Source organism: Platalea leucorodia (genome assembly GCF_965183815.1).
Source record: "Platalea leucorodia genome assembly, chromosome: 7".
In the NCBI taxonomy this organism is placed as follows: domain Eukaryota; kingdom Metazoa; phylum Chordata; class Aves; order Pelecaniformes; family Threskiornithidae; genus Platalea; species Platalea leucorodia.
Window position 1 is genome coordinate 63,276,234 of NC_138829.1, and position 27,268 is coordinate 63,303,501.

A 27,268-nucleotide genomic window follows, 5' to 3' on the forward strand; every position below is an offset into this window, starting at 1 on the left:
AACAATATCTATCCTGCAAATTTCTGGCGTAGATTTTGACGATTATTTACAGTTTCAAATCTATTTTTGATATCTATGTACTGTATTATCAATGGATGATCTGCATCTGTAATAACAGAAAATGGCACTGGGAAAGTTCTTTTTCATCGACAAACCTGCCATCTCTGCAGTAACACATGAAATGTAAGGTATTTAAGTTATAATTTGTTCTGCTCCCTCCACATATAACATGAAAGAGCAAAAATTAAATCACATAGTCTGAAACTGTTGATTGAAATAAAGAAAAATATGTCTTCATATACTAATTTTCTTTCAAAAAATAAGGGGAAGCTCCTAAATTAAGCAAAAATGGTTATAGAACCAAACTTGATACAGTAATTAATTTCAACTTACTACCTGCTCAACTTCAAAGCCATACAAAACCAGAAAATATTTAAATAAAACTTCTTAATTCTATAACTCTTACATGTATTAGATACATTTAACCTGTCTAACCAGTTACTCAACCACGTCCAAATTTAGTTCGTCAGCACAGTACAAATACGACACAATAGTTTCATTTTACATGCTGCCACGTACAGTATTATGCAACCAGCCAGTAAAATGTTTCTGCAACAGGAAAACAAAGAAACATTTATTGAAAGGAAAAAAAAAAGTGCAAAGCAGCAAGAGAACAATAAAAGATGCATTTTTTTTCCGTTTTATCTTCTTGCCAAAGGCACTCACACATGCAGACAAGCTGACCATATATGTTCACCCCTCGGTTGGAGAAGATTATGCAAGAAGCTTTCCAATCCAGATTTTTACCTGTTGAAGCATTTCTTCTGTAGCATTCAGTTTCAACTGATGCCCCTCAAGACAGATTTCTAAGTCCCGGATTTTCTCTCCTTGAGCTTCCACCTGGTCTGTAAGAACACTCACCTGTAATTTGAGAAGAGAAGTACAATGCTACTGAACTGACTGTAACTAAGTTTCAATTACCTTATACAATTGACATCCAAATGCACATTTTAATAGCAAATTCTCTTTTAAAGTCCTCAATGGTTTAATATTCTTGTGCACTGCGGCAACGTGCTCTATCAAGACAGACAATTTTTCAGTCTTACCTGTATTTTGCTTCCACCCCGCCCTCTGCCGCCCCCCCCCCCCCCCCGCCGTCCAATTATTTTGTTTTAATATAAAAAAGAAGGAGCATTTCTAGAAGAGATGGAACACTACCTACAGGTAGCCTGCATCAGTTCATGGAAAAATCTGAAAAATCAGAAAGCACCAAACAAGAACATAGGAGAGTGAAAATATTCTAAGTGGTTTTGGAGCATTCATTGCCATTTCAGGTTCCATTGGCACTTCACTCCCTAAAACAGATAAACAATAAAATTGTTCATTCGGAAACCAACCAATTACTTTACTTCTGACAAGAACAGAAAAACACCTTACCTGTTAATAAAGCGTTCTGAAGTTATAAAGAATGCAATGAGTAAAAGGCATGTTTTAGCAGTGGCAAAGTTCTATTCCAAGAAAAATTCCCAGGCTTTGCAAGCCAAAACATGAAAGCAAAAGAAGTGAGATACAGACAATGAATCCCAGGAAAAGAAGCAATAAGCAATACTGGTGAAGAACTGTGGGAATGGTGAGACAGACCAGTGAGTGTGTAATAAGCAAAGCCCAGCAGCCTAACTCAAAGCTTGCAAAGCTGAAAAAACTACACTCAGGATAATATTAGAAAGATGTGGAAAAAATCCCGGTGTTAATTCTGTTAAGTAGCACATAAACTCTGTATATTCATTTTTACTATTTATTTATATAGAAGCCTTGATTATACTAGAGAAATGTTACCTCAAACAAAAAAGCAACCATAGGTGTTTAAACTCCAGTTTGAATGAAATGCGTTAACAAAAAACTTAGCTATGCTCTCACACATCCAACCCTGCACCACTTTTATTTAAAAAAAAAAAAAAAAAAAAAGTATAGTATGTGGAAGTGAAATCTTTAAGATGTAGCCACTTTAAGATGTATGCAGCACTTCTAAAACTCAGTCAACAAAGAACTGAGTTCACTTCAGGGAAGCTGCAGAGGGAGTGACCGAGTGATCTGTATTTGTTTTACCTGCAAACATAATGACAAGCACGCCTGGGAAAGGAACATAGAAAAAGAAAAAAGAGGACTATTTTATTTTTTTGCCTTTAAAGTAGTTGGCTGTAGGGTAGAGTACAGATGAATGCAGGATGAGAGATGATGGGAAGGAGTGGGTGGAGGCAGATGGCAGGGGACACATCCAAGCTGGGGCAGAGGGAGAACTCCCCGCAAGGAAGTCTGTTGCTTGTCTGCTTTTTTGTTTTGCTCCCATTAAACGAGTGATGGCATACAAAAAAAATCCCTGTGAGGTCAGAAAGCAAGAAGAAACAAACTGAATCCTCTCCTTCCGTCTGATGCAGGTTCCAGAGAAAGAAAACAAGCTCTGAAGGGTTGGTTAGGTTCCAACTAGCATTGTAACCTGTAAGGAAAACTCTGTATGTTAAATGTGACCTGCAAAGCAATTTAGTAAAACCTTAGCAGCTTTAGAAGCATGTGTTGGATGTTCCAGTAGCTAGGCTGAGAGGAACATTAGCCACTTTGAGCTCATATTTTCCCCTCTGTTCAGGATCACATCTGCCAGACTCTTCAGGGAATCAGTAGGCTGCACACAGAACATAACCCTAGCATATGCTATGCTGGCAAGTCCATCTTGTCTTAGCCGTGCAACACCCGCAAGAGTCAGCCCGTAGATAATATACTTTGTGTAAGATAATGTATTTTCTGTAAATATCCATAAAAGTGAGGCATATTGAACAACTAGCTAAAAATCAAGTGGTATAAGGGTTTAAAACATCTTTGTAAGAAAAAACAAACAAACAAACAAAACAAACACCTAAAGAAGTACATTAGGTCCTATACACAGGCACTGAGCTATAGGAAGGTATCCCAGATGCTGTAGCAGTTCCAGCCTCCACTACAGACTGCACAGTGGGAGCAGGTTTCAGGGTGCACTGCTAGACTCAGCTGTGATGGACAGGGACAGTGGACGTTGCCTGTGCCCACTACAAGGTGCCTTGTACTGCTGCTTCTGCTGCAAGCCTGATGCAAGACTGGAGTGCTCCCAGCCTCACGTTCCCTATAGATTACAGCTAGAGACCACAGTCACTGGCAAAAGCAACATGAGCTATAGAACAGAGGTGCTCTGCTTCTCATCATTTTCTCATCCTTCATGCCAATGGTCACAGCCAGGAGGAGCCAGTTTTATACCAGCAGGCTCCCTCAGGCCAGTAACCTCAGCATGGGACTTCCCTATGTTCCTCACATTCGGCTGCCTAGATGGAATATGCAGAACTGGTGTAAACCAGGTTCTAACTCCAGCTCCATCTTGGCACCTTTTTTTTTTGTTGTTGTTGTTGTTGATGCTCATCTACCAGACTGAGGTTTGCAGCTATGTTATTTGCCTGGCGTTTTTGGAGTTCTACTGCAATACTGTGCAGTAGGATAGGAAAATGCATAAATACTGACTAAGCCTCTTGATTTGATGGGGGTAAAAGGCAAAAGAGAGACAATTTCTACATCTGATTTTACTACATTGCTCTTGAGAAAAACTCTAGGTAGGTCTCCAAACCAGGTCATAAAAGCCTTTCCTTTACGATTTTGGCTGGCTGCATTCTACAGGTACCTATTTGGATGAAGAAAGTTACTAAAAATCAGCAGGACAAAGACAGGAAAAGTACCTACTGAGCAGCAGCCTGGAACAGTCGTCAGGAACTTACAAGTGCTGGAGACTAGCAGTCCTCTTAAATCCACAAAAGCTGATACACTTTGAACACCAAGATTCTGCCAAATCTGTTCAAGCCCACCAGCACGCATGGCCATCAACAACCGGCTGTATAGCATGAACCACATCCAAGACGACAGCGGCTGCTATATGCATACAAAGATTACAGGACTACACACACATGTGATGAAACAAAGGAGGCCTTCAGGGACAAAGCCACAGGTGCCTCAGTACAACCTTCTGCTTCTGAGTAAACAGCTGGGTTTGGCACCCTAATTGTTGCTCCAATTACAAGTGTGCGTGCATGTGTGCGAGTGAACTGTGTGAGAAGTCAATGTACTGTGTGAAAAGTTGTTTGCTATTATTAATTGAATCAAGATGTTACAGTTAATAACCACTTGATTAATAAAAGGTGTTCTAATAAATATCAGTTGTGATGTTGTCTCCCCTGACCTGATTCCCTCTCAGAAAAAAGGGAATTTGCAGCATACACTTAAACACTTAAATTCCAACCAGAAGTTTATTTTTTCATTCAGATTTTCTTTTTCTAAATTTGGTAATAGCAATTTTAGTTTAAAAGTAATGAAAAAATCCAACCAAGCCTAAGCTTATGTCTCACAAACCATTTATTGTTTATTTAAAAACAGCAGTGAGAACTCTGCTCAGTAAATTACCACAAGTGTGAACAGAACATACAGGATAAAACATGCTTACAGAAACTAGTAGCTGAAAGTAGGAAGACACCTACCCAGTATAGTTAAGTTTTGTTTGATATAAATACATATGCTTATAATATGCTTTTGTAAATGTAAAGAGAAAGGATATGCAAAGACCATTTAAAGAATCTCCAGCTTCACTTTTAAAAAGCATGCGATGCACAGTTTAGTATTAGTGAAAATATCCAGAAAAAAATAATAAAGTTTTTTTATTTTAAGTTGTACAACATGTGTTTTCTCCAGGAGGAAAACTTACATGGGACAGGGGATCTGCTTGAAAACAGGCTTGGTAAACTGAGAAACCTAGAAATGCTTAGGCATTCATTTTACTCTCAAATTTTCTTTTTCCCCCTTTACCTCCCCCTTAAGCTTTTTGATGATTTAAAGCAACTTTGGTACACTATACAAGCAGGAAAAATATCAGTTCTATCTACCTACCAGTCTTCCAATTAATTAAAAATGGTGGCACACAGAACCTAGAAAATCAACTGGTATAACCTAGGAAACCTAGAATGAGAACTACTACCACAGCATTGTCTTGGGACTTCACAGCATTATTTTTAAGTTGTTAATTATTCCTTTGTCATTCTTCTCCCTCTTACTGCTGTCACTCCCCTCTCCTCTACCCAGTTACCCCACCATGAAACCAATCAGATGGATTATACAAATTATAAATTAATTCCTGATTAAACATCAGTTACATTTGGTGACCCACTAACATTTGTTTAACAGAAAATACTCTGTCACTTCAGCTTTTATTCACTGAATATCAACTATGTAGACAATGTTGTCTTTAAGACATACCTGCAGTATGAGCGACTCTTTATCACCTTCTAATCGTGCCAATCTTTCTTGATAGGTTTCGTTATTAGATGCATGATGATTCACCTGTGACTGAGGGAAAAAGTAAGAATTTTTACAGTTAATATTAAAATTTCAAGCAATAGTTAATAGAAATTGATATAAATTGAGTGGTTGTTATAATGCAAAAAACATGCAAAAAATGTGTCTACAGATCAAAACTGTTTATTTCATATGCATTAATCCTTTTGTATGTACCTTCTTTTAGCTGGGTTTTGAATACTTTCTCCAGCAGTCAAGAATGGTATAGGAATAGATTTGATATTTTCTAGCAAATTATTGTTGGAAATGCCAACATTTTCCCAATATGGGAGATGCCATCTTATCAAGACAAAAACCATGTAATTTAAAACATCTGGTCTCAACAGTCTTTTGCCAAAGTTACGGAATCTTGGTGTTTATTTTCAAAAGGTAAAAACTGCCGTATGCATGATACTATTCCTAGAAACCACTGAAAGAAAAGTATAATTTTTTTGTTAGCAATTAATAAATTATTTAAATTATCGAATTCTTATCAGGAACTACTCTAGCTACATAATCACTTATGGATTTCTAAACGGCTCTAAGGAGAAAGACCTTCTATAACATGGCCTGTTACTAACTATTATGTCCTATTTCCTATGAATTTTAATATTCCAGAGACAAACACAACAATTAAAAAAAAATCTGCAGATTTATTTTAAAAAATTTAGAAGAGTCCCACAGCTTCATCCTGCATACTAAAACATTGTGTAACTGTGGGAATGGAGCTGTTTGCTTAAAACATTGAAAGTAACATGAGCCCTTAGCAGTTCTCTTCCCAGCTCCACTGCAGGCAATGCATTTCTGCCGGGGAACAAAACACTTTGGCGGCTCTTCAGCTAACACAAGAATCCAACTTCACTAAGTTCTCTGCAACTACACTAGTCTGCAGCCGACTACTCATTTATAGTTGCTTGTACAATGGCACCAATATAATTATAATCTTCCTCCCCAACTGTCCATTCTTTTTCAACTGAACATTTGTGAATAGAATTTTTTCTTTTAATATTAAATATATTTATGGCTTCTTGATCTCCACTGAGATCTACAGGCCCAAATGTAAAACAGATGATGAAAATAAACATGGTGCTAATTAATGCAAATCAAGAAATCAAATATTTATCCAATGAAAAGCTAAAAGACACTTTTCAAGCCATAAAGTGCTGAACTAGATGTAAGTGTGGCATCTTTATGAGCTGAGCTGTGAAGATCAGAGCACCCTTGCCTCCAATATTTTTGAAAGGAATTGAGAGAATCACAAGGACACCAACAAACGGGACTGAAAGGTGCCTGAAGAGATCACGTGGTTAGCTATTCCATCCTAGGACAGATGATTATTTGCAATATTCTTGTCTTGCCTACTCCTAAAGACCTCCAGAAATGGATTACACAGCCTCCCCCATATAATGTACTTCTTAGCTACCCATCATTAGAACATTTTTCTTAATGTCTAACCTGAATCATCACCTCTTCAACTTCAACCTACTGCTTCTTATCCTACCACCATGGATAAAAAAAATGTCCTTCACTTCAGAAATTTTTTACATATTTGAAGACTATCTGTAGATCTCTAATTAGCAGGTCCCTCTTTGGGCTAAAAAACCACAAGGTTTTCTGTCCTTTCCTCACAGGTTAATTTTTCAAGATCTGTTTTGTTGCTTTCTTTTGGTTCCTCTTCACCAATTGTTCCTTGACTGCTTTTGAAATTAAGCACCTGTAAACACAGGACTCTAGCTGAAAATGGCTAGAGTGGAAAAAATGTTTTCACAGACCCTTGGGCCATATTTCATGCCAGCCATATAGTAACACTGATATATTTTCAGCCTAGGACCCATAACTCCCAGATCCTTTTTTAGTGCTCCTATTTAGCTAGCATCTTGTTCTTCATCCTGTGTTTACTCATTGTTTCTGCTTAAATGTATAACTTCACACTAGCCTATACTGAATTGTGTCGTATTATTTATACTGTTTTCCTACGTATCAGGCTCTTCTTATGTTTTAATCATGTCCTTTAGCATGGCTGCAAGGTCCTGCTTAACTAGAATCACCTATAAATTCACTACGCTTGGTCCTTATTCCCTGTTTTAGAGGGTCAACAAGAACACTAAAGAACAGAATGTGCAGAACCTCACTCCACACCTTACCAGCATTGATCAAAAGAAGAATATCTTAACTCTACTCAGAACATACTTTTCTCACTAGCTTTTGACCAGTTTGTAGTAGGTCCAACTAAGATTCAAGACCTCACAGAAATGGCTCTAAATATGCACATCTGAGTGCATAACTTATACGCAAACAGAAGTCTCAGAAAAAATTAATAAGTTTTACAGTGGCATCTGTAGGTGTACTTACACAGCGGCACTGTGTAAGTACGTAATGCCCTTAAAGGAATGGCGACTTTACTCCCTCTTCCTCTCCTAACTAGTTTTAATTTTTTTTAGAATTCCTGTGTCCTAACATTTCTTTCCATCTTTCCTAGCATCTCAATGTAATTTTTTCAAGCCTTCTCCTTTTATTAGAAAAATACCACACATCTCCAAACCCCCCACTGTGTTTATAAAACATGCATCTTCAGTTTAACTTAGGCCCTTTGTATTAAAAGTTGGTCAGTCAGTCAGTCCGTATGGTCTTAAAGTTCATTCCTTATTAACTTTTGTAGTACTATAATGAAAATAAGGAATCCTCATAAGTAACCAACATGCATTTCTGTACGTCTGCCTAGATAACCCTTTGACCTCAGCTATGCATCCTCAATCATACCACCAGCCATTCTGCCTGGGTTGTTACTCCACTTGCAGAGCAAAGTCTTATACTGTACTTTAGAATACAAAATCTTTAGCCTTGGCGGGTATGTTTCCATTAGAGTTAAAACTCCATTCCATACCATTAAATGAGTTTTCTTAAGGGAGAGCCCACAAGCCTTCCCCAGTATGTGTCTGGCTCACACACAATTGTAGGGGAGACTTCCCTGCACCTAGAACATCAAGTATTCAGGGAAGAACAGCACACTGCTAGGCAGGAAAACATTCTTTTAATGACAAAACCTAGTGATGAAGACCGCCTAGTCAGGTAGATTTTACACCCTTTCTCCTGCCATCATTTGCTATTTTCCTAGGCTAAATTTAAGAAATATACCTGTAACCACTTGTGTAACCACCACCCCCCCCCAGCCTTAGAGGCACAGTGAGTTAAATTACTGCCAACACATTTTTACATAACCAATGTCATGAATGCAAAACAGAGTTCAACATTTTATATAATCAGTAATTAAGAATTAGTTCAACATCAAATCACAAATAAGCTATTTTACTACACTCACATTTACCAAATGTACAGCCTCCGATGATGTCTGCTGCACTGAATGACTGTGAAATATCCTCTGCTGCAAGTCCAATACTCAATACCCATGTAAAGCCTAGCAAATCACACCCATGTGAACAGAAAAGGGGGGAGGAAAAAAAGAAATCAACCCTGCCAATAGCTCGAACAGAGAGTGCTCAGATAAGTACAGGAAAGTACAGTAGACAGTAAACGACCTGCTAAATAAAAGTGGCTGATTGACACCCAGCAGTTGTTTACGACTTGGGAAATCTTTGTGGCATGCATAAAGACAAGATAAAACAATGTAATATGAACCAAGGCCATCTGTGGATGGTTGGAGTGCATTCTGCAGTTGTGAAAGTCAGTACTGAGAAGAAACTGAGCAAGTATAGTTAGATATCACATGCATCAGCAGCAACTGAATATGCGACCTGTAACATTAAAGTCATAAGACTACAGACCACTCAAGTTGGTGTAAGAGCTCATAAACAATAAACACTAGACTTGTGTAACCACATGACCAAAACGCTGAATCACCCAGATTTTCCACAAAGATGTTTTTTCAGAAGATGCAGCCTTAAAAACAAAGAATCATTACCTGGACTCCACAAATTATAAGCTAAATATGTTAATTATATTTCTTGTAATGAAAGAATGAGAGAAATTGCATAAAACATGTAAAGAAGTTTATGATAACACATGATACCAAAGCAGAAGGAAAGATATGCTAAGGCAAGGTGGTCGAAACGACCTTGATGGTAGTACCACTGCAGATAAAAGTCAAGTGTATACCATAAATACTTTGCTTAAGGGAGCTACAAAGCAATGTCGTGCCTCCACAGAGATTCTGGATATAGTTAAATGCCCATCAGATTGCATCAGATATTAAAATAAAATTTTTCCTCGAACAATTCCAAATTAACTGTTTCTCGTGGTTCTAGGGGAAGTGGAAAAAAAAAAAGAAAAAAAGGCTTTTGCATTCCATCACCTGCTTCAGCTTCTTCTTCATCTTTAGCTTCCAAATCTCTCTCTGGAATACGCTCTTGACTCTAACTTGGACATAATATTGGTAGCTGCTGGAAACTTGACGGTCTAAGTATCACTTACAGGATCAAGTCATTACAGAGTCCTTTTCCAAGAAAAAGGCTTAAATATTCCTCCAGAATATATGTCACAAAAAAATCAGACTTCGGAGTATGATTCAACAGCTTTAGTTTAAAATTGGGATAATCAGCAAAAATATAAAAGCATATGGCAAGAAAGGGAAGAAATGTTCGATTGACTCAGCTATCTTAATTTTCAAGAGCCTTCTCAGAGACTGGTAAGCATGGACTGTTATGTTTTCTTGCACGTTATTTTAATAGGAAACAATTCAGAATGCAGCTTATTGTCAGAACAGAACGACAACCACTGTACAGCACTTCTGTACAGATGTTCTGTTCACAAGTTTCTGTAACAGAATTTCTAGCTGAATCTTGATAGGCTGTAAAAGTAAGCCCCTTAAAGCAAGCACATATGCAAGATAATAAAATTGAATACAGGCCAGTTTATGTTCTCCTCATGTGCTGTTTCAGTTTCAGCTCAAAGAATCTCTAACACAGCTAATTTTAAAACAAAAAATACCAACTTCTGAAGTTGATCAGCCAGCTGTTACACAGAAATTTGTCACTAATACCATAGATCTCATATTGGGCTGTGGAGGGGCAGGAGCTGGGAAAAGTAAACCTGGCAGTCAGTTAGAGTGGTGATTTGTAAGCTTTTTCAACAAGTCACCCGCCTCTTTTAGAAGACAGATTATGTCATAGCCCTCCTCTCTTCTTATTCAGTCACATGAATCACCTTCAGTTCCACTGATAATTGAGTAAGATGCCTGTGGCAACTACAATACTTGCACTAATGCAGAAGATTAGGGACTTGCTTGACATATTGTCTTTTGTTGCGGTTTAGAAGCTCAAAACAAGGAGTACAGCCAGCAGAGTTCAACCAGTCAGTCTTCCGCAAACTACTAGCAGCACACAGACCATAGTATTATATTTCAATACAAGAAAATGTACACTACAGACTTTTTCCACCCTATTTGGAGTTGATAATATTTAGAAGAGTATGGACTTTCCATCCCTTTATTAATCTTTTGGGTCAGCAGAACTGATGTTATGAGTCACAGTAGTTGCTATTGTGTTGTGATGAGTGAGTAGCCTACACAGTAAACATTTTTATTTTGGCATCTGACTATGGATGTAATACGAATTTAATCTCTTGGCATGTTAGCGCTACCTCAGATACACACCCATCTGAATATATGTACATTCACTCAGTGTACTTGAGGAGGAGGAGAAGGCTGGAACATGATTTCTGGATCTGTAATTCTTGCCTTTCATCTGAAGGCAATTAATAAAGCAATAACAGGATTTTCTGTTTGACATTGTTCCTTGTTGGTGAAGTGAAAGTGGCAGTCACTTTGAAAAAGCTAACAGCATATGGTCTGAAATTAAATAAAGACAGAGCTAGGTAAATTTCTGTAGTCCTTAAAATAAAAGAATTTTGACAAAATATTTATATTTTATCTGGATAATTTTTCCTAATATTAACTTTCACCTCCAGACAGTTACATTACTTAAAGGAAGATATCCTTACAGAAGTCATAAGATTCACCCTCGATATCATGAGCTTAATGGCTATAGCATGTGTTTGATTGCTCCACCTCTTGCTAGTACAGGTTACGAAGAGCATCCAGAAGAAAGGAAAGAAAAGCACAAGAATAATGTACACCTATTTCAGGTCAGCCGTCAGCTCTGTGCTGCATGCACTTCAAAAGGTAAGTATGTACCTTGCAAGGTACAAGAGTCATCTGGCACCTCCATTTCATGTGAAGGCATCTCTCTTTCAAAATGAGACATCTTACCACTCTATAGTTTTCCAGATGAAAAAGACTTCCCATTTTGCTACACTCCATCCACTGTGGTTCAAATAGCTCAGTTAATTTAGAATGTCCTTAGAGAGCCCATAATACTGTTTGTAATAAATATTAGCATTTATGTTTGTAATGGTTGTTAATAATTTGTGGTTATACCTACATGTCTATGTACCAAAATGGGGGTTGTGCCATTTTTATTAGGAATGGTGTGTTCCAATTAAGACCAGATGGAAATATAAGAATAAAGCCACAGGACAACAGATGAAATTGTATGTGAACCCTCTAACCCAAATCCCTTGGGAAAACCAAAGAAAGTTTGCTAAAGATGAGACGCTTTCAGCTTCAGGTAGCGAGGAGTGTCTCAGGTTCGTTAGCTTGCAACACAGACTTTTTAACAGTGACAGATTTATGCTTAGGCCCTGTAAAAGAACCTGACATCAGTTATCTGCAAAACGCTTCCCACAAACTGCCCACCAACTACTTCATGAGAACTATGGTGCTGCCTTAGCTGTAATGTTAAAAGTGTACTGTATATACACAAGAACTTTTCCATATCCTTCTAGAACACAGATTGCTGAGAGACATGCCTCCCTTAATAATTCCTGTGAACTCCTTAGCTGGTCTTTGTGTCTTACTAACAAGGTATCCTTGAATATCTGCATTGTTACAAACTCATCTAACGCTGCATGAAACCAGGGCGGTACTATGTGCCTATGTCAGATATCATTCAGCTTCTCAGCCAGAATAAGCTAACTGGGACAGTTATGAAATTGCTGTCAAAATATCAGATGCAATGAAGTACAGTATAGCTGTACGCATTGCAGAGTTTTGTCTTTCTGATATTAGGTAAGATATTATCAGAGAAAGTTTTTCCGCTTGTGAGAAATAATACTGCAGAATAATATTTTTTATTAGTGGCAAAAGGCAGAAAAAAGTAAAATGGAGAAAAAACATTTAACAAAGAAAAACACATTAACTGTGCCTCATACACAACTGAGACAAGGCCATGTTGGTTTTTGGCTCTGTCCATCTGCTCTTACATTTTGCTGCCCACTCAGTCCACACCTATGGCCATTCTTGGCACAGCACTTTTCACAGGTCATCTTAACATCAAGAAAGTCCAATGGAAAGGGCTGAAGTGTCGTGACACCTTATTTCAATTTGATCTAAATATTGTTTTGTCCCTGCTGCTGTTGCATGATGCTACAGTACACATTATGTTACAGGACTACTGCTTAAAACCAGATCCTCTATTCTAAGCATCTGAAAATAGCAGTTGTATCTGTCATTTTGCCTGCCTGGATCTTGTGATTTTTGTATTTGTTTGCTGCTCTAACCCAGTCCAAGCCGCAGATGCCGTGCAAATCTAGCTTAGCCAACCAACTGCAACATCAAAACTGATCCTGGTCTCTGAAGTGATTTCTGCTAAGATGAAATTGGAGCCAGCTTTGGCATATTTCACCAAGGGTTTATGCAAGTCTGTTGCAGTAACTCTCTGTTAAGAGCCATTTGTTACTCTGGAGGGTACTCATTCTTTCATTATCAGCCAAAGAGCAACAGTTTATGACTGCAGGGCCTGAAATCTTTATATGCTATCACAATCAGTGCCAGACATGTGACATTAGGATTCTTGAACATGAGAATTAAATAAGCAACTTAGATTGTTTCAACTTTTTTAAAAAAATCACTTGTCAAAGGAATTTGGGAGCAGACTACTTAAGTTCTCCTGGGAACAATGCAAGATCATTTTCAGTTCTCTTCCCTTCCCCCACATGTGCTCACCCCCTTAAAGAGCTTGCAAGGAAAAGCAGCAGTATTTATATTCTCCTTATCTACCCTACATAAAAGGTATTACACACAACCACAGTAGTAGCATTATTAATTTCTGTAAAAGCCTGTGCTACATTTGAACACAGTATCCTTTCTCAACATAGTACTTGAAAATCATCCCAAAGACACCCTGTGTTAACCCCTCCAAATCTGTGAACATTTCAGTGTGAGACTTTCTTCACTGCAGCTATTTCTTGATCCTTTTCTCATTATGTTATTGTCCTCCGTGTATCCTGAATGCCACACAGCCTGGTAACAGCACACCTTAGCCTTTTGTTAGCAAACGTACCTTTGTAGAAATAAAATTTAAACCAGGAAGCAAGGGTGGCAGACATACCATATTCAAAACCTTATTTAAATAACAAATTAATATGTGATCTCAAAAACACTGAAGAGTTATTTAGCTTTAACTGCACAGAGCCCAGGTTAAACTAATAGTATAATGTTACCAACTGCTACTTCCTGTTGTCTCTTCTCCTTCACCATCCCACTCACTCCCCATTTAATCCCCTCCACATCCACACTCCAGCAATGTAAACGTTTCCAGAACCTGTTGTAAATATTTTGTAAATTAACTTCAAGATTCTCAAGCTTTTATTGAAGACTGACATTATATCATGAATATTTTATATTCATTCAAGAAACTAAGCAAATTAAAGTTCCTAATCACATTCCACATATTTACCTACATTTTATGTTTATACAGCTAGTAAAAAAAATAGAGTGCATGTGCATATGTATACATGTCTGTTGTTAATCCAGTGCCGTACAGAAGCACGAACATAAATGGTGTGCATAGAATTAACACAGGTTAAAACAGATTTTAAAAGTATAACGAGAGGATGTGCTGCTTACATGACACACAATTAAATTAATACTGTAATTAAAAAAAGGTTATACTATGAAGCATCTATTCACATCCCATTCATGGATTTTTCAAACACTGAAAAACAAATACTTAGAACCTAAAAAATCTAAAAGCTGAGAAAAATGAAGTGATTTTTTCCAAGGTGGTGAGACAACCGCACAAACCTACTTTTTTTTTCTTTTATAGGAAGACAAAAACAATCTCATGCAGTTAATTCATGTTCAGACAGCTCATCACAGAATTCAGATTTTAATAGCACTGTCTTTTTAAAAACCATAATTTTATCAGAGTAACATGCACAGGAAAAAAGTACCACCATTTTTATCCAAAACAAAGGTATCCTAAAAGATCTCATACAGTTATCCCAATGAAGAATTGATTAAGTAAAGAACTAGTGCAAATAATTTAACTTTAAAGCACAACATGGTAAACAACATATTCTCCTTTTTTGCCATACGTTCCCATGCAGGATTTGCTTTGTTGTATTACAATCTCAGGAAAGCACAAGCACTTGCTAGGTTCTATTGCCATTTGTTCAAAGTTTGATCCTAGAGTTTCATTTTTAAAGACAAAGACAGCTGATTCTCACCCCCCTCCCTTAGCTTCCTCCTCCTACATGAAGAAACATCTTTAATTCACTTCTGCTGAAGAAACTTACAATATTGTATGTCTGAGGCGCTCAGTGCATTTCCTTTCGCAAAGCTGAGAATTCTGACTAAGATTTGCTAAAGTGCATTTAGAAAGAGAAAACAAAGCCCAGCAAATCACTTACCCTCTTTAGCCACGTGAAGTGCTTGTAAATATCAATCTCACCATCCATGCTTTGGGCCCATCTCAGCAGTCACATTCCCAGGGTTAAAAGAAACTTTTGGAAGTAAGAGCACTGCTTTGTTCTACAGGATATAGCTGTGACTTCTTCCCCTTTCAACCCTCAACTTCTAAAATCTTAAATGTGTGTTCACATTTTCAGCTAAAACTTCTGCCTCTGTCCCACAGTCTTATCCCAAATGCTTCTCACAGATGTATATATAACACACAACTGTATAAACTTCGGACTCTCCCCCAAACATCTGGTTTTTTTAAACAGCGGATCGTTTAGCAACAAGAACAATGTAACTAAAAACTTCAAAACTATAACTTGCTAAATGATCTTTAAAAAAGGATCTTTCAATAATAGTATAAATCTGCAGAAACTGTTCCCTTTTAAAATTGAATAACAAGCTAAAAATTATTAAGCTGTCACTGAGAAACTATTTTCAAGTAATGCCTTCTCTGGCTTTCTGTTTCAAGAGTGGCTGGAACTCATTACCAAAGACCCCCTATTTCCTGTCTCTGTTTTACTCCCTGTTTATCGTAACACTACTCAGCCTTCTCAGTTTATTTCAGGCTCAGACTAAACCTAAAAATAAATTCTGCTCTTTGAATTACTTGCCTGTCCTCTCAAAAGACATTATAAAAGAGGAGAAATTCAACGACGATCCTGTGGATAAGTTAATTATCCCATAAATATTGCTGTTGCCAAAGAGGCAATTTTCCATCTTAAGAGAAGATGATGATACCCTTCTAAGATTTTTGTCTGCTCCTGCTGAAGCTGAAGTCTCATAGCATGGCAACTTTTCAAACTTGCAACACCAAGAGAAATGCATATGCAAAGCAACACTCTGGCAAGAAGGGAAATTTAAAAGTGTTGCCTGTTGCTGCAGTGTCCTCTAGTGCCTCCACACAGTAGTTATGATAAAGTTCTAATTTTTGCCAATAAACTCCAGTTTCCAATGTTGTATCTCCCACTAGTTAAAAGTGGCTTTGGCCTTAAACTGGGCAACATATTCTTCTCCATACAAGGACAACTGCTTGGGCAATGCCTATTACCACCAAAATGCAGCTGTCCCCATGGGATTTTTGTGATGATCCCAGAACATTTACTTATCTCCCCGTTTTCTTCAGTTTCTACAGCCAAACTCACTCCTGCATTTAAGGGGAAGTAAACCAACAATCTGGAAGAGTCAGTGTCAAAGTTGCCCATCATAGTAATGATACAAAGAACTCAAAGTCTGAAGCTGTATAATGCCCTGAAAAGCACTTCTTACAGGGACCTGCCTCACTTAGCCATGTATCGACATTCCAAACTTTGGAAGTCACAGATACATGAAGGAGGTTCTGCAAGGGATGTGGGATTTTATTATTTCAAGCATTCTTGATCCTTTTGACCTGATGGACCTCTTTTTAGACTCTTCTATGACACAAAGTAAGAAGGAAGGATATAAACCTCGACTTCCAGCTTACTTCATGTATTTATTACCTGTTGTTACTTAAAGTCATGTGACAAGAAAAATACGAAAAGTTTTTAAAAGATTAGTGCTACAAGTCTTCTAAAGGTGCTATGACACCTAAAATCACCAGCAAATGTGACAAGATAAAAGAACTGTCAGCTTCCAAAAGTGAACCATGCCACAGGACAGATCTGAAGAGGACTTGGGTTCCTCTGTACATAGAACGTACTTATTCTATGCTGGTTGTAGAAGTTTTTATGCTCTCTTAAAGTTGATGAGAGCAGCTATTTCTTGAATAGCTCACACCATCTGGCAAAAGCCTTAGTACATTGTCAATGGTCCATTTAAAAAAAAAAAAATCATAAAAATTAAGATGCACTTAATATAGCATACTTCTCTATGTGTGACAGCGTCTGTCATGGCTGACAAACTAAAGCCTGAATAGAGGTTCTCTTGACATTAAAACACGAACTCCCTACAGTTTAAGGCATTTTTTTCCCCAGAAAACTAGTTATCTAATTTCAGAGAACAGCAAATACATCAAACTTTATCTCAAAGTATTGCGTATCCCATAGAACCACCACAATGGAGTCTGAAGTTCCACATTTCATCCATTTCAAAACATATGCTCCAAGACTCTAATTTCAGGATTATTTAGAGAAGGGGGGGAACATACCTCCCTTAAAACTTTCCACTACACATAATCTCTTAATGATTTTGGTTTTCATTTAAAAAAAAACTACAGGAAAACTACATTATTCCACTTATTAGTGCCTCAGTGTAGCATCTGCTGCTAGGTAAGTATCCATTTCTCCTCTTAAAAGTATTTAAAATGACAAACATACCTTATTTCTGCCTTGTCATTTGTCCTGGATTTCATGCAAAGGCCTCTTGATTCTGTTAGAGTCATTCTTCCTGATTGAAAGGTAAATGTGTCTGAATTTTCTGCATCTTATCAGCCACGAATGTTGACAACATACATTCCAGACAGTCACATGTTCACTTTTAGCCTGTCACCTGCATGCTGAACTTTACGTCCTGCTTGAGCTTTGGCCTGAAAAAGTTTCAGACGCCCACTGAATGCAAATCAATTGCCCCAGATTTGCTTAGAATACTTTTCCGTTTCACTGGAAAAGCACGTTAGTTTCTCCGGGCAGTGTGAAAATAAGGAAAATATGTTGCAATCTGGGGATTGCTTCATCAGTTTACCACTGTATTTTTTTCCCTGTTTTAAGGAAATTCATGTCTGTGTGCAGTTCTTCACTGAGCACTAACTTCTAGTTCAATGGAGAATTAAAAAACAAACAAACAACAATTCCCCACTATCACTGCAGTACCACCACCCTCAAGTGTTACCTCATGGAGACAGAATGATCTAGCTATTACTCCATTCCCCCGCCAAATTGTTTATTTTCTCCAGTGCCTTCTCCAAAAATAACTGAAAACACACAAAATGGCAATATAAATGCAATGTAGGGCACTAAAATGTTTAAAATTAACAAAGTTTATATACTCCACAAGCAGTATGAAGACCCATTAGGATTTCTTTGCCAATTCTGTACGTCCATAGAAAACTGCTGACTACTGCCACTGTTGACAGAACTAAAAACTCCCATTTGCAGAACATCAAAGGTGCTAGCCACATGAACGTCTGCTGATACATAACCCATAAAAAACACTCAGCTAAGCAACCCATTACTTTATTAGTCAGAATGTCAAATATTTCCAACAAGAGTTTAAATCTGTTTCAAATAGTAAACAGACATGCTGTAACAGCTTTGAAACTGAAAGCAACAGAATGCTTTAAACAATCAGTTAAACTTCTCATGTTCCTCCATTCCAGACCTATGAAGAGGCAAGAAAACACCCACAAATCCTGTTAGAACTGTGGAGGAAGGGCAATCTGACTGACTGGTGTATTCCCTCTTCTCCTACCAACACTGGAGCTGAGGAAGCATAGTTGTTTGCTTTTCCACCACTGTACCTCTTTCTCCCACCCAGCTGAGGCCCTATGTATATTATAAAATTGTATTTATTACTGTTATTTTAGCCATTTTACTTTCTATTTAGTTAAATTTGTGCTAAAACACATTTTTTTGTGATTTTTCAGAGGAGCACAAATGCAAATTGTCAATAGCATCCTTGTATTGGCACTGCATTGCCTGGGGGGTTAGAGGGCAAGGGAATAGGGAGCAGAGCAGTTGTTCTTCAGCCTCCATGAGGTCCAGGTCCCTGGAGTATAGCACCTCTCTTCCTTTTCAGCAATAACTTTTAGATCGTTTTGGTTTCAGAACCCATCAGCCTCTGAAAACACTAAAAGAACATACACTTGGCCTTTCAGGCCAAGAACTGAAATGACCAACTCTGTGTCTTCTCAGCCTCATCAGCAGAATCCAGCTGAGTATGGACATGCAACAAAAATTTACTCATTCCCAAGAATTAGTATCAACTTTTCCTACATCCATTACTCTGTGCTCTTCCCAATCCTAGTGTTTGGGCTGCTTTGGAAACAAAGGGATTAGGACCAGATTTTAAAAAGGAAAAATTTCCTCAGCCTGCCAATTCACACACCTGTCATTCTCATGCTGCAGAAAAATGCGAGAGCTTCAGAGTGAAGCAAGAGAGAGAGAATATGAGAACACGCTTGCACAGGAATACTTGTGTGAAAAGAAATTCAGGTCATTTGTGCAAAAGACAATAGAGGAAGAAATACTTTTTACATGGTGAGGAATGGCTTCAGAAATCTAGATGAAGCATTTCCAGCAAGATAATTTGTCTTAGAGTCTTAATCATGACTAACTGATGTGACAGACAAAGATGAAACTCTTGGAACAAAAGGAAAAAAAAAAAATACTGCATTCTCTATATGAGCACATTTGCTTTGCTTGAGATAATTTAAAAAAAATAAGCACATCTGGGAAACAGACTAGAAATGTAGATACATGGACAAATAATCCTTTCCCAGCATAAAATGCACTCAATCCTAATGGCTTCATTCTTTGATTAAAATCTGTATTTCAGAAATAATTGGGCTTAGATGGCCATTAGTTCCAAGCCAGCATGGTTAACACTCACCCTTATTGCATATTTGGGGGGGGGGGGGGGGGGGGGGGCGGGGAGCAGGAGGTAATACTTCAAACAGGTGCTGACATCTTTGGAGTCATTCCCATCTGCAGGCTGTATGATATCACGTATCTCTAGCGCTACTATGTCCTTGCTGGCTATTGCTCAAGTAATAACTAGCTCTCTTCCCTTGGCCTGCATAAATAACGTATTACCAATACTTAGATGAAGTTACTGTTTATTAATTCATTCACAGACATTTACACATTCTTGGCAGTTTCAAACATTCCTTGCCATATGCTGAAATACTTTTTCCAGCCCAAGTTCTAGAAGAGCTATAACTTTTTGCATGGAACTTATTTAGAAGAAAATATAGATTGTAAGAAACTTGAGTACTATGTTTTTGCCTAAAAACTAAAAAAATGTTTTCTACTTAACAGAACAACAAAATCACTGTGAACACTTCCCCCCCCAGTTGCTATAGGCAAGAAAAGAGTACACTGCTATGTAAAGAAAGTATGTAAAGAAATATATTTACATTCTACCACACAACATACTACAATAGTTCAGGTTTAGTTTTCAGTCTGAAAGGTTTCAAAGCACTGCTGAAATACTAAATATGCAGTAAATCAGTACATGAAACATTTGAAACAGGGTATTTACCAAACATTTGCACATATATCAATAACGTTACCAGGTAACATTTTGCCTCTCCTCAGTATGACACACATCAGATTTTCTCTTTTAAATTTCAGAATGGAAAAAATTGTAAAAATCCCAAACCAGAATAAGCTGCAGATAAACCTTTACAAGTCCTTATTTCTGATAAGGAATATACAAATATTCATTATTTTCTTCTTAAGCATTTCATTATTTCAGGAAAATAAAGCACATATTTGTTTACTTATGAAGAAAAGTAGCACGCCAACATGTATAATATGTCTAAAATAAGTATAATTTGTTTCCATTTTTGAAAGATCACAAAACCGGAAAATATATTTAGTTGCATTTTAACTAAATACAGGTCTGTTTACCACTGTTATTAGCATACTATTCCAAAAGCAAATGAAATAATTTTGTTGTGAATTATATTATTGCTATATTTGTCATAACTGATAACATTTAGCAAATGAGATAGGGTCAACCTACCCAAATTCTGCAAAATCTGAATAAAGGTTATATACAGAAATGCTTCAAACTTATGCCCTTCCTCTAGCATTCAAGTAATACCTCCAAATCAATACAGGACCTTTAAAAAGAAAATTTTGCCCCCAGCTTCTTTACATGGCCATTGCCTTTATAACTTATCTGTTAGCACCGTTGTTTAAGGAAATAATTCTCTCTTACCAATCCCTCTGTTAATTACGTTATGGAAAACATTTTCTGATGTTTCCTCTAGCTACACTTAAAAAAGCAGATACTTCATAGCACTTACATTTATACATTAATGTTTGTTAAATTAATACAGTGTATCATATTTAAATCAGTGAAAAGCAATGCAGCTGGAAATTCTAGTTACAGATCATAATGTGAAATGAAAAAGTGACACCATGCATAACATTAGACACAAAAGGAAAGATGAACTAATGTGATATTCAGCCACTCAGTGCAAAGGAAGGCACTGAAGCCAACAGCTGAAAGAGTCTTAGATAAATGGAACTGAATAAATCGTATTAATGCTTTTGAAGGCTAACATGCAATTTCTGTATACAATCATGGCTTCCTATAGAGTAGTCCTCCTCTATTTCCTCTGACAGTATCAAGGTGTGGATAGCCCACGTAGCTGAGGATTGTTCCCAAGGGCTAAACTTCACAATATCTCAGTAGACTACCTTGAAATCTTGGAAAACTTAACACATAAAAATACAGGCCCTGCTATTGTAACAAGAATACCACCTTTCTTCCATGAGTACTCTAAGCCCAAGGCCATAACACAATTCTGTTTAATCAGTTCTGGTCATTGTAATTTAAAGGTGGCTCTGTTAAGTATTACTGACCATTACAAGGGTGAACAAAAATGCCAAAAACTAATCTCACCATGTCATTTTAAGAAAGAGACGTAAATCAGCCCTACTCACTGCAAAGCTATTCTAAGCTTCTATTAGTTCTTTATGCAGAGAAGACTTTCCTACCCTCTGCTGAGAGCTACTACAGTGAGCAGTCACAGTCAGAGATGATAGGGTTGACTCCCAGACAAAGCAACCACAGAACATTAAAAAGATTAGGCCTGGTTTAGAAAAATTGCATGCAAGCTGTGTACACCCCCTTTCCACTAGCTCCAAGGCACTCTCTAGTATTCATAAACAGCTGCACATATGAAGGACACTTCTCTGCCGTTTCTTGTGTGCTGTGAATGACTCTAACATGCTTGGGGAACTCAGAGGACCGGATCTTCTAGTTCAGGGCTTCCTTGCATCATCAACTCATTGAAAACGAGCTGGAGCACAGTGGAGGACTGGGTCATACAACTTTCAACTCTGACTACTGCTCAGAAAACATATCCATCTAATGTTTCAAGTTGGCAAAAATAAACATGAACACTTACAGAATGACAGCTTTTCTACACTGTCCCAAGCAGGCTCTACTGGTCCGTTTTCAATATAACATGTGTTAATACCACTTGGCAATGGGAAGATTCAGCTATATATAGCTCCATCGTGACTCTCAACAGTTGAGTCCCACAGTCAAATCTACCAGCAGATAAATATACTGGCTTTAACTGGCATTGCTCAGAATATATTCTCTTCCCACTCAGCTGTTGCTGAAAAATTCTATTGATACTTTTATAAAAGCATGTTTTCAAGTATATTGAAGTGCCCTGTATTGCAGTCATTTTCTGCCTCTGTTCTGGACAGATAGCTCTGTAAAATGAATCTTAGACAAAAGTGAAATAAAGACACCAGTGATTATGTTTCAGCAGAGCACTTTAACACATGCTTAAAATAAGACTTTGAAGCAGTTTCAAAACTTCACAAACTCCACCAAGTCCCTGTGAAGACACTTGAAAAAAAATCCTTGATTTTAACACACAGTGGAAACAATCTCTTCTGAACGTTAATCATGACCAAATGGCAATCAAGACTCTAAGAAATTTGTTCTATTTCTACCAAAAGTCTGGTTTTACCACTACAAAAACACCGAGCATGAAATGAGACAAAGCACAGGACACATAATAAGGCAAATCACATTATTTTAACGAATTGCCTCTACCACACATTCCTCTACTACTTCTTCAGCTCTTCTACCCTTCCTGTTTCCTCAAGTTTAGAACATTTAGAAAGATTTTCAGAATTAGGTTTCCGAGAAAAAACATAATCAGGAAAATACTACTGATTTTTCAAGAATCAGCATTTTAAGGGTCAGTATTTAAAGCTACATGGTGAAGTGGCTTGCTTTAAATATAAATGTTCCACTGGAAGGAAGATCATGTTTTGCGATCCTGGAAATGAGGCTTTCACTTATGCTTAAAATTGTTTTAGGACCACTGTGAGAACACTAGGGTTCCTCTTTACTCAGAAAAGGGTTCCATAAAGATGTATAGAATAAAAAAAAGAATTAACAGTGTAGAAGTTCATTTAGAGTTATGAAATGAAACTGTAACTAAATATATTCTCTCATAGCTCACCGGGTCAAACACAGTCAGCTGTTACTGCAGCAGTTAATTTTTAATGCTGAAATTACTACCTGCATTGTGATATGTCATGTGGTCACTAGCAATACTAAAATATTTAGTGAGAAGCATTGAAACGATACACAAAATTGTTTCATATGAACTCTCCATGATAATCCCCAGGTCTTTTTGTTCTATTTTTAAGGCCAAAGAATTTACACTCTTAAAGCATGTAGAACAATCCAGACATTCACTTCAAGGCAAAAATTTTTAATACAGTACTTAAGTAGTTAAAAGTCTATAATTAATAATGCTTTATTCCATTTTAGCTTTGTCAAAAGATTTGTGCAGTTACAGCAACTATTAAATCCTCATTCTATGATACATTGTGATAATCTTTCTAAATTCAGCGCTAACTTTGTCAAACCTATTTCATCTATCTCAAAGCAGGGGCACCACAGTTACTGTGCCCAGTTATACTGTAAACTCAATAACCTGATATGTTCACAGATCCCAGACCACAGAAATACAAAAAGAAGCCTTTTCAAAAAGCACACCTTTAGTTCCACACATGGTGTGCCTCTTCCTTAGAGGATTGTAGAGGATAAGCACAAAATCCAACTCCACCAAATCACTAAAACACCAAATCAGCACCAATGGTTCCATAAAAAAGAAAGAAAGCAGATGCTTTCAGAAGAGGAAGTAAGCAAGGTAGTATCAGGTATGAAACATGACGTCTAAAGTATTCACACTCAAGGCATTTCTAAATTTTCCCACATCTTTGCTATTCACACCTATAGCAGACAGACCAAAGAACATTACAGTTACAATTGTTTAAAAAAACCAACCAAACAAACCCAAAAAACAATCAAACAAACCACAAAACACAATTTGGTGATATTTCATGTCTGATAAATTCCACAGTTTGGTACTATGAAATTGAAGGAAGGTAGGACTCTAGTGAGACCAGCTATAGTATCTATAATCATCACAGAAGCTTCCTGACTGATCGTAATAATAAACCAAGGTGCCTCAAAGCTGACCAAAAGGCTAAACTCCACAGTCTTATTTATTGAAACACTAGGTGTAGTTCAGCACACTAAGTGGCAATTACCAAAGCTGCAAAGCTACTTGAATTATAAGGCCAAGGGGCAATTTTCTGCAGAAGTTATTTTTCCCATTCTAGTAAAACTGAGCTCTAGTTTCCCAATGATACAAACAAACAATACAAAGAAGGTTCAGTCACTTCCTCTCCTCTAACGTGCAATCCCAAATACTGCTGTGCGGCACAAACAGGACTAGCAGGGATAGCCATACTCTGCCTCAGAGACCTGTCAAGGCTGCACTGGGTTATAATGATTGCTAATGCAGAAGGACCACACAAGAAAATAATTGGGATTTCTATTCCATACTTCTGCTTAAACCAAAATGCTAGCTGTTAAATGCTGTTGTTTGGTACTATCTAGCAGGAACTAGTCTTGAGCCATCTTTCTGACTCCCCTTTCTGTGGTTTCCCATAAAAGCCAATATAGAGCAGTAGCAAAACACAAATTCAAATTATTTCCATAAGCTACATTATTTGTATTCTTGATTAAGGATGGCAGCTGCCATGATTTTTAATACAATTTTTAAGCACACATTTAAATAAAGAAGAATCATAAAATAACACTTACTCTTTTCTTGAAAGGATCGTGCTTATCTGCTTTTAAAATAAACGTGAGATTGCTTTTTGTATATTTAGTTTCTAATGTATTCCTAGTCAGGATAAGCTGGGAATATTTTTGCCCTCACCTATTCTTGTATCATGTTAGAAACAAAGCAGTTGCTGTACTCTCTAAAACCAGTGGCTTATTCAGCACATGCCAGAGAAGCCTCCAGCTTCAAAGGAAAGTGCATGGACCCCAAAAATAAACAGATGTGGAATTAATCGTCCACCAAAATATCTCCCTCCAATCCAACCTAAAATAGCTCTAAAAAAAAAAGCTCAAAAGCATCAGTTCACCATCCACTCCAAAGTCTGTTACAGGTCAACTACTGCTACTGATATCAAACACTGTTTTATTCAACATTTCAGTTGAATACAACAATTAAAATATATTCCAAATCTCTGTACTGAATTATCAGCCTACACTTTAAAGAGAATGCTCAGAAGAGACACCTTGCAGCAAATTCCACTTGAGAGCATCTGGCATTTTGTATGTAATGTTTTACCTGACAGTTACCAGTTGCAACAACTGGGGACCCACACCTCATGGCTGCCTATGTGAACTTGTGGGGTGCTTGCTCACCAGCCCATGGGTTAGCAGACCGTAGGGAGCTCCACGAGTACACACAAAAGCTAACGCACCCCTATGTCCGTTAGGAGATGTGTGTAAATAGGGGAACCCGCATCAACAGAAGAGGCTGTTCGTGCTCGTAACCAATACCAGCTGTGAGAGAGGAAATGTGTGCGTGTAACTGTGAATGTGTATGTGTGCATGTCTGTGATTTTACCTTTTTGGAATTAGTTATAGAACTGCATTTAGAAATTTGTAGGTGTTCCTTAGCATTTCTTAAGCATCTAGCATTCTGGTTTATTTGTTGTATTGCTGATGTTGATCCTAAATACATAGTTCACTGATTTCTAGTTAATTATGTCTTTAATAACTCAGCAAACCACTTCAATCTTGATATGTTTTAACCATGGGAATTGAGCAGGACTTTTTTATGACACTCCAACATGTCAGACTAATGATTACCAAACTTCGTTTGAGGCTTCCAATGTGAATGGATTCACTGAGCTACAGAGTTCTCATGCTCTATAGCTTACTACCTTGACTGTCCTTTTTCACATATCAAGTATCATGTTTCACAGCTCTGGTCTGGAATTAAGGAATTTTCAGTATGGGACATACTATGAAATACATATTCCATTTCACTGAACTGAGCTGAATTTTATCGCATTTGTTCTCTAATTTCCAAGTGAAACTTCTGCTTGTCAGCAGAGAAAGCTCTTCCAAATTTTGAGTCCATGGAAGCTGTGTGCATGCTTACAAATTATTTGCATTTTTTAAAAATATAAAAAAGGTCTACATATACATAGATTACTATCCATTTTCAAATAACAGTCACAGCAACTATGCACTATCCTCCCTGTGCATGTCTTTAAATGAAGTGGAGAATTCATCTATACAGAACAGTGCAAAATATTTCAAAAACAGTGATCTCAACATACTGCACTTAGAGATACTCTATACCACCAATTTCCCTGTTCTATTGGTTCTGAATCCAGACTGCTCAATTGCTTTATCAAATGAATACTATTCTTGATGCACTAGACAAGGCTTTTAGGACATCAGTAAACTGCAACTCTAAGAGGAAACTGTGGCTTCTGTTTTGGCTGTTTTCCCATGAAAAAGAAGAGGTACACATATATAGATTAATAAGAGGAGTCAAAACATCAAGTGTTACCTACTTTGCAGAGCTGAAAAGCTAGCTTAGTTCATGTTTCTGCAACAGAGAGGCCAAAAGCCAGACCACCAGATTCAAACTCTTCAACTTGGTGGTTCAGGGCCAACTTTACTGTGAACAACTCTGAAAATTTATGTCTTTTATGCATTAAAAATATCTTTTCGCTATTGCAAAGCTTTGAAAAAGCATTAAAATTTCTGCTAAGGCAGGAATTCAGTAAGAGCTGGCCTGAGGATATGGACTCAAAATCTAATACCGTAAATCCACATTAAATATTGCCTCCACCTTTTGCTTTCAAAACTGGTAGCAAATTCTCATTCCTTTCTCTCATACATTCCCAAACAGGACTTTCCATCCATAGACCTATGCTCTGTGGAGAATGCCAACAAACCAGCCGTTGACAAGTTCAAACAACAGCAGCTACCTTTCCAACAACATTAGGTTACAATAGGCACAGGGCAGCTATAGCAGATGATAAACAGTGAACCAGAAGCTACAGACACAATTACATAAAAGTAACGTGCATTGACAAAGTCAGAAGAAATTCC

At 37.4% G+C, this 27,268-nt stretch overlaps 1 protein-coding gene across 1 annotated transcript in view; it reads right to left on the reverse strand.

The window, feature by feature from the left end:
• Positions 1-27,268, reverse strand: part of PPFIBP2 (PPFIA binding protein 2) — a gene marked incomplete at its 3' end in the record, with an annotated part of 89,038 nt that overhangs the window by 45,116 nt on the left and 16,654 nt on the right. The window contains exons 3-4 of the mRNA XM_082316846.1: positions 5,317-5,406; positions 808-921 (exon numbers count right to left, since the gene is read on the reverse strand). Of these exons, the coding sequence (XP_082172972.1) occupies positions 808-921; positions 5,317-5,406 (204 nt within the window). The remainder of the gene's footprint in view (positions 1-807; positions 922-5,316; positions 5,407-27,268) is intronic.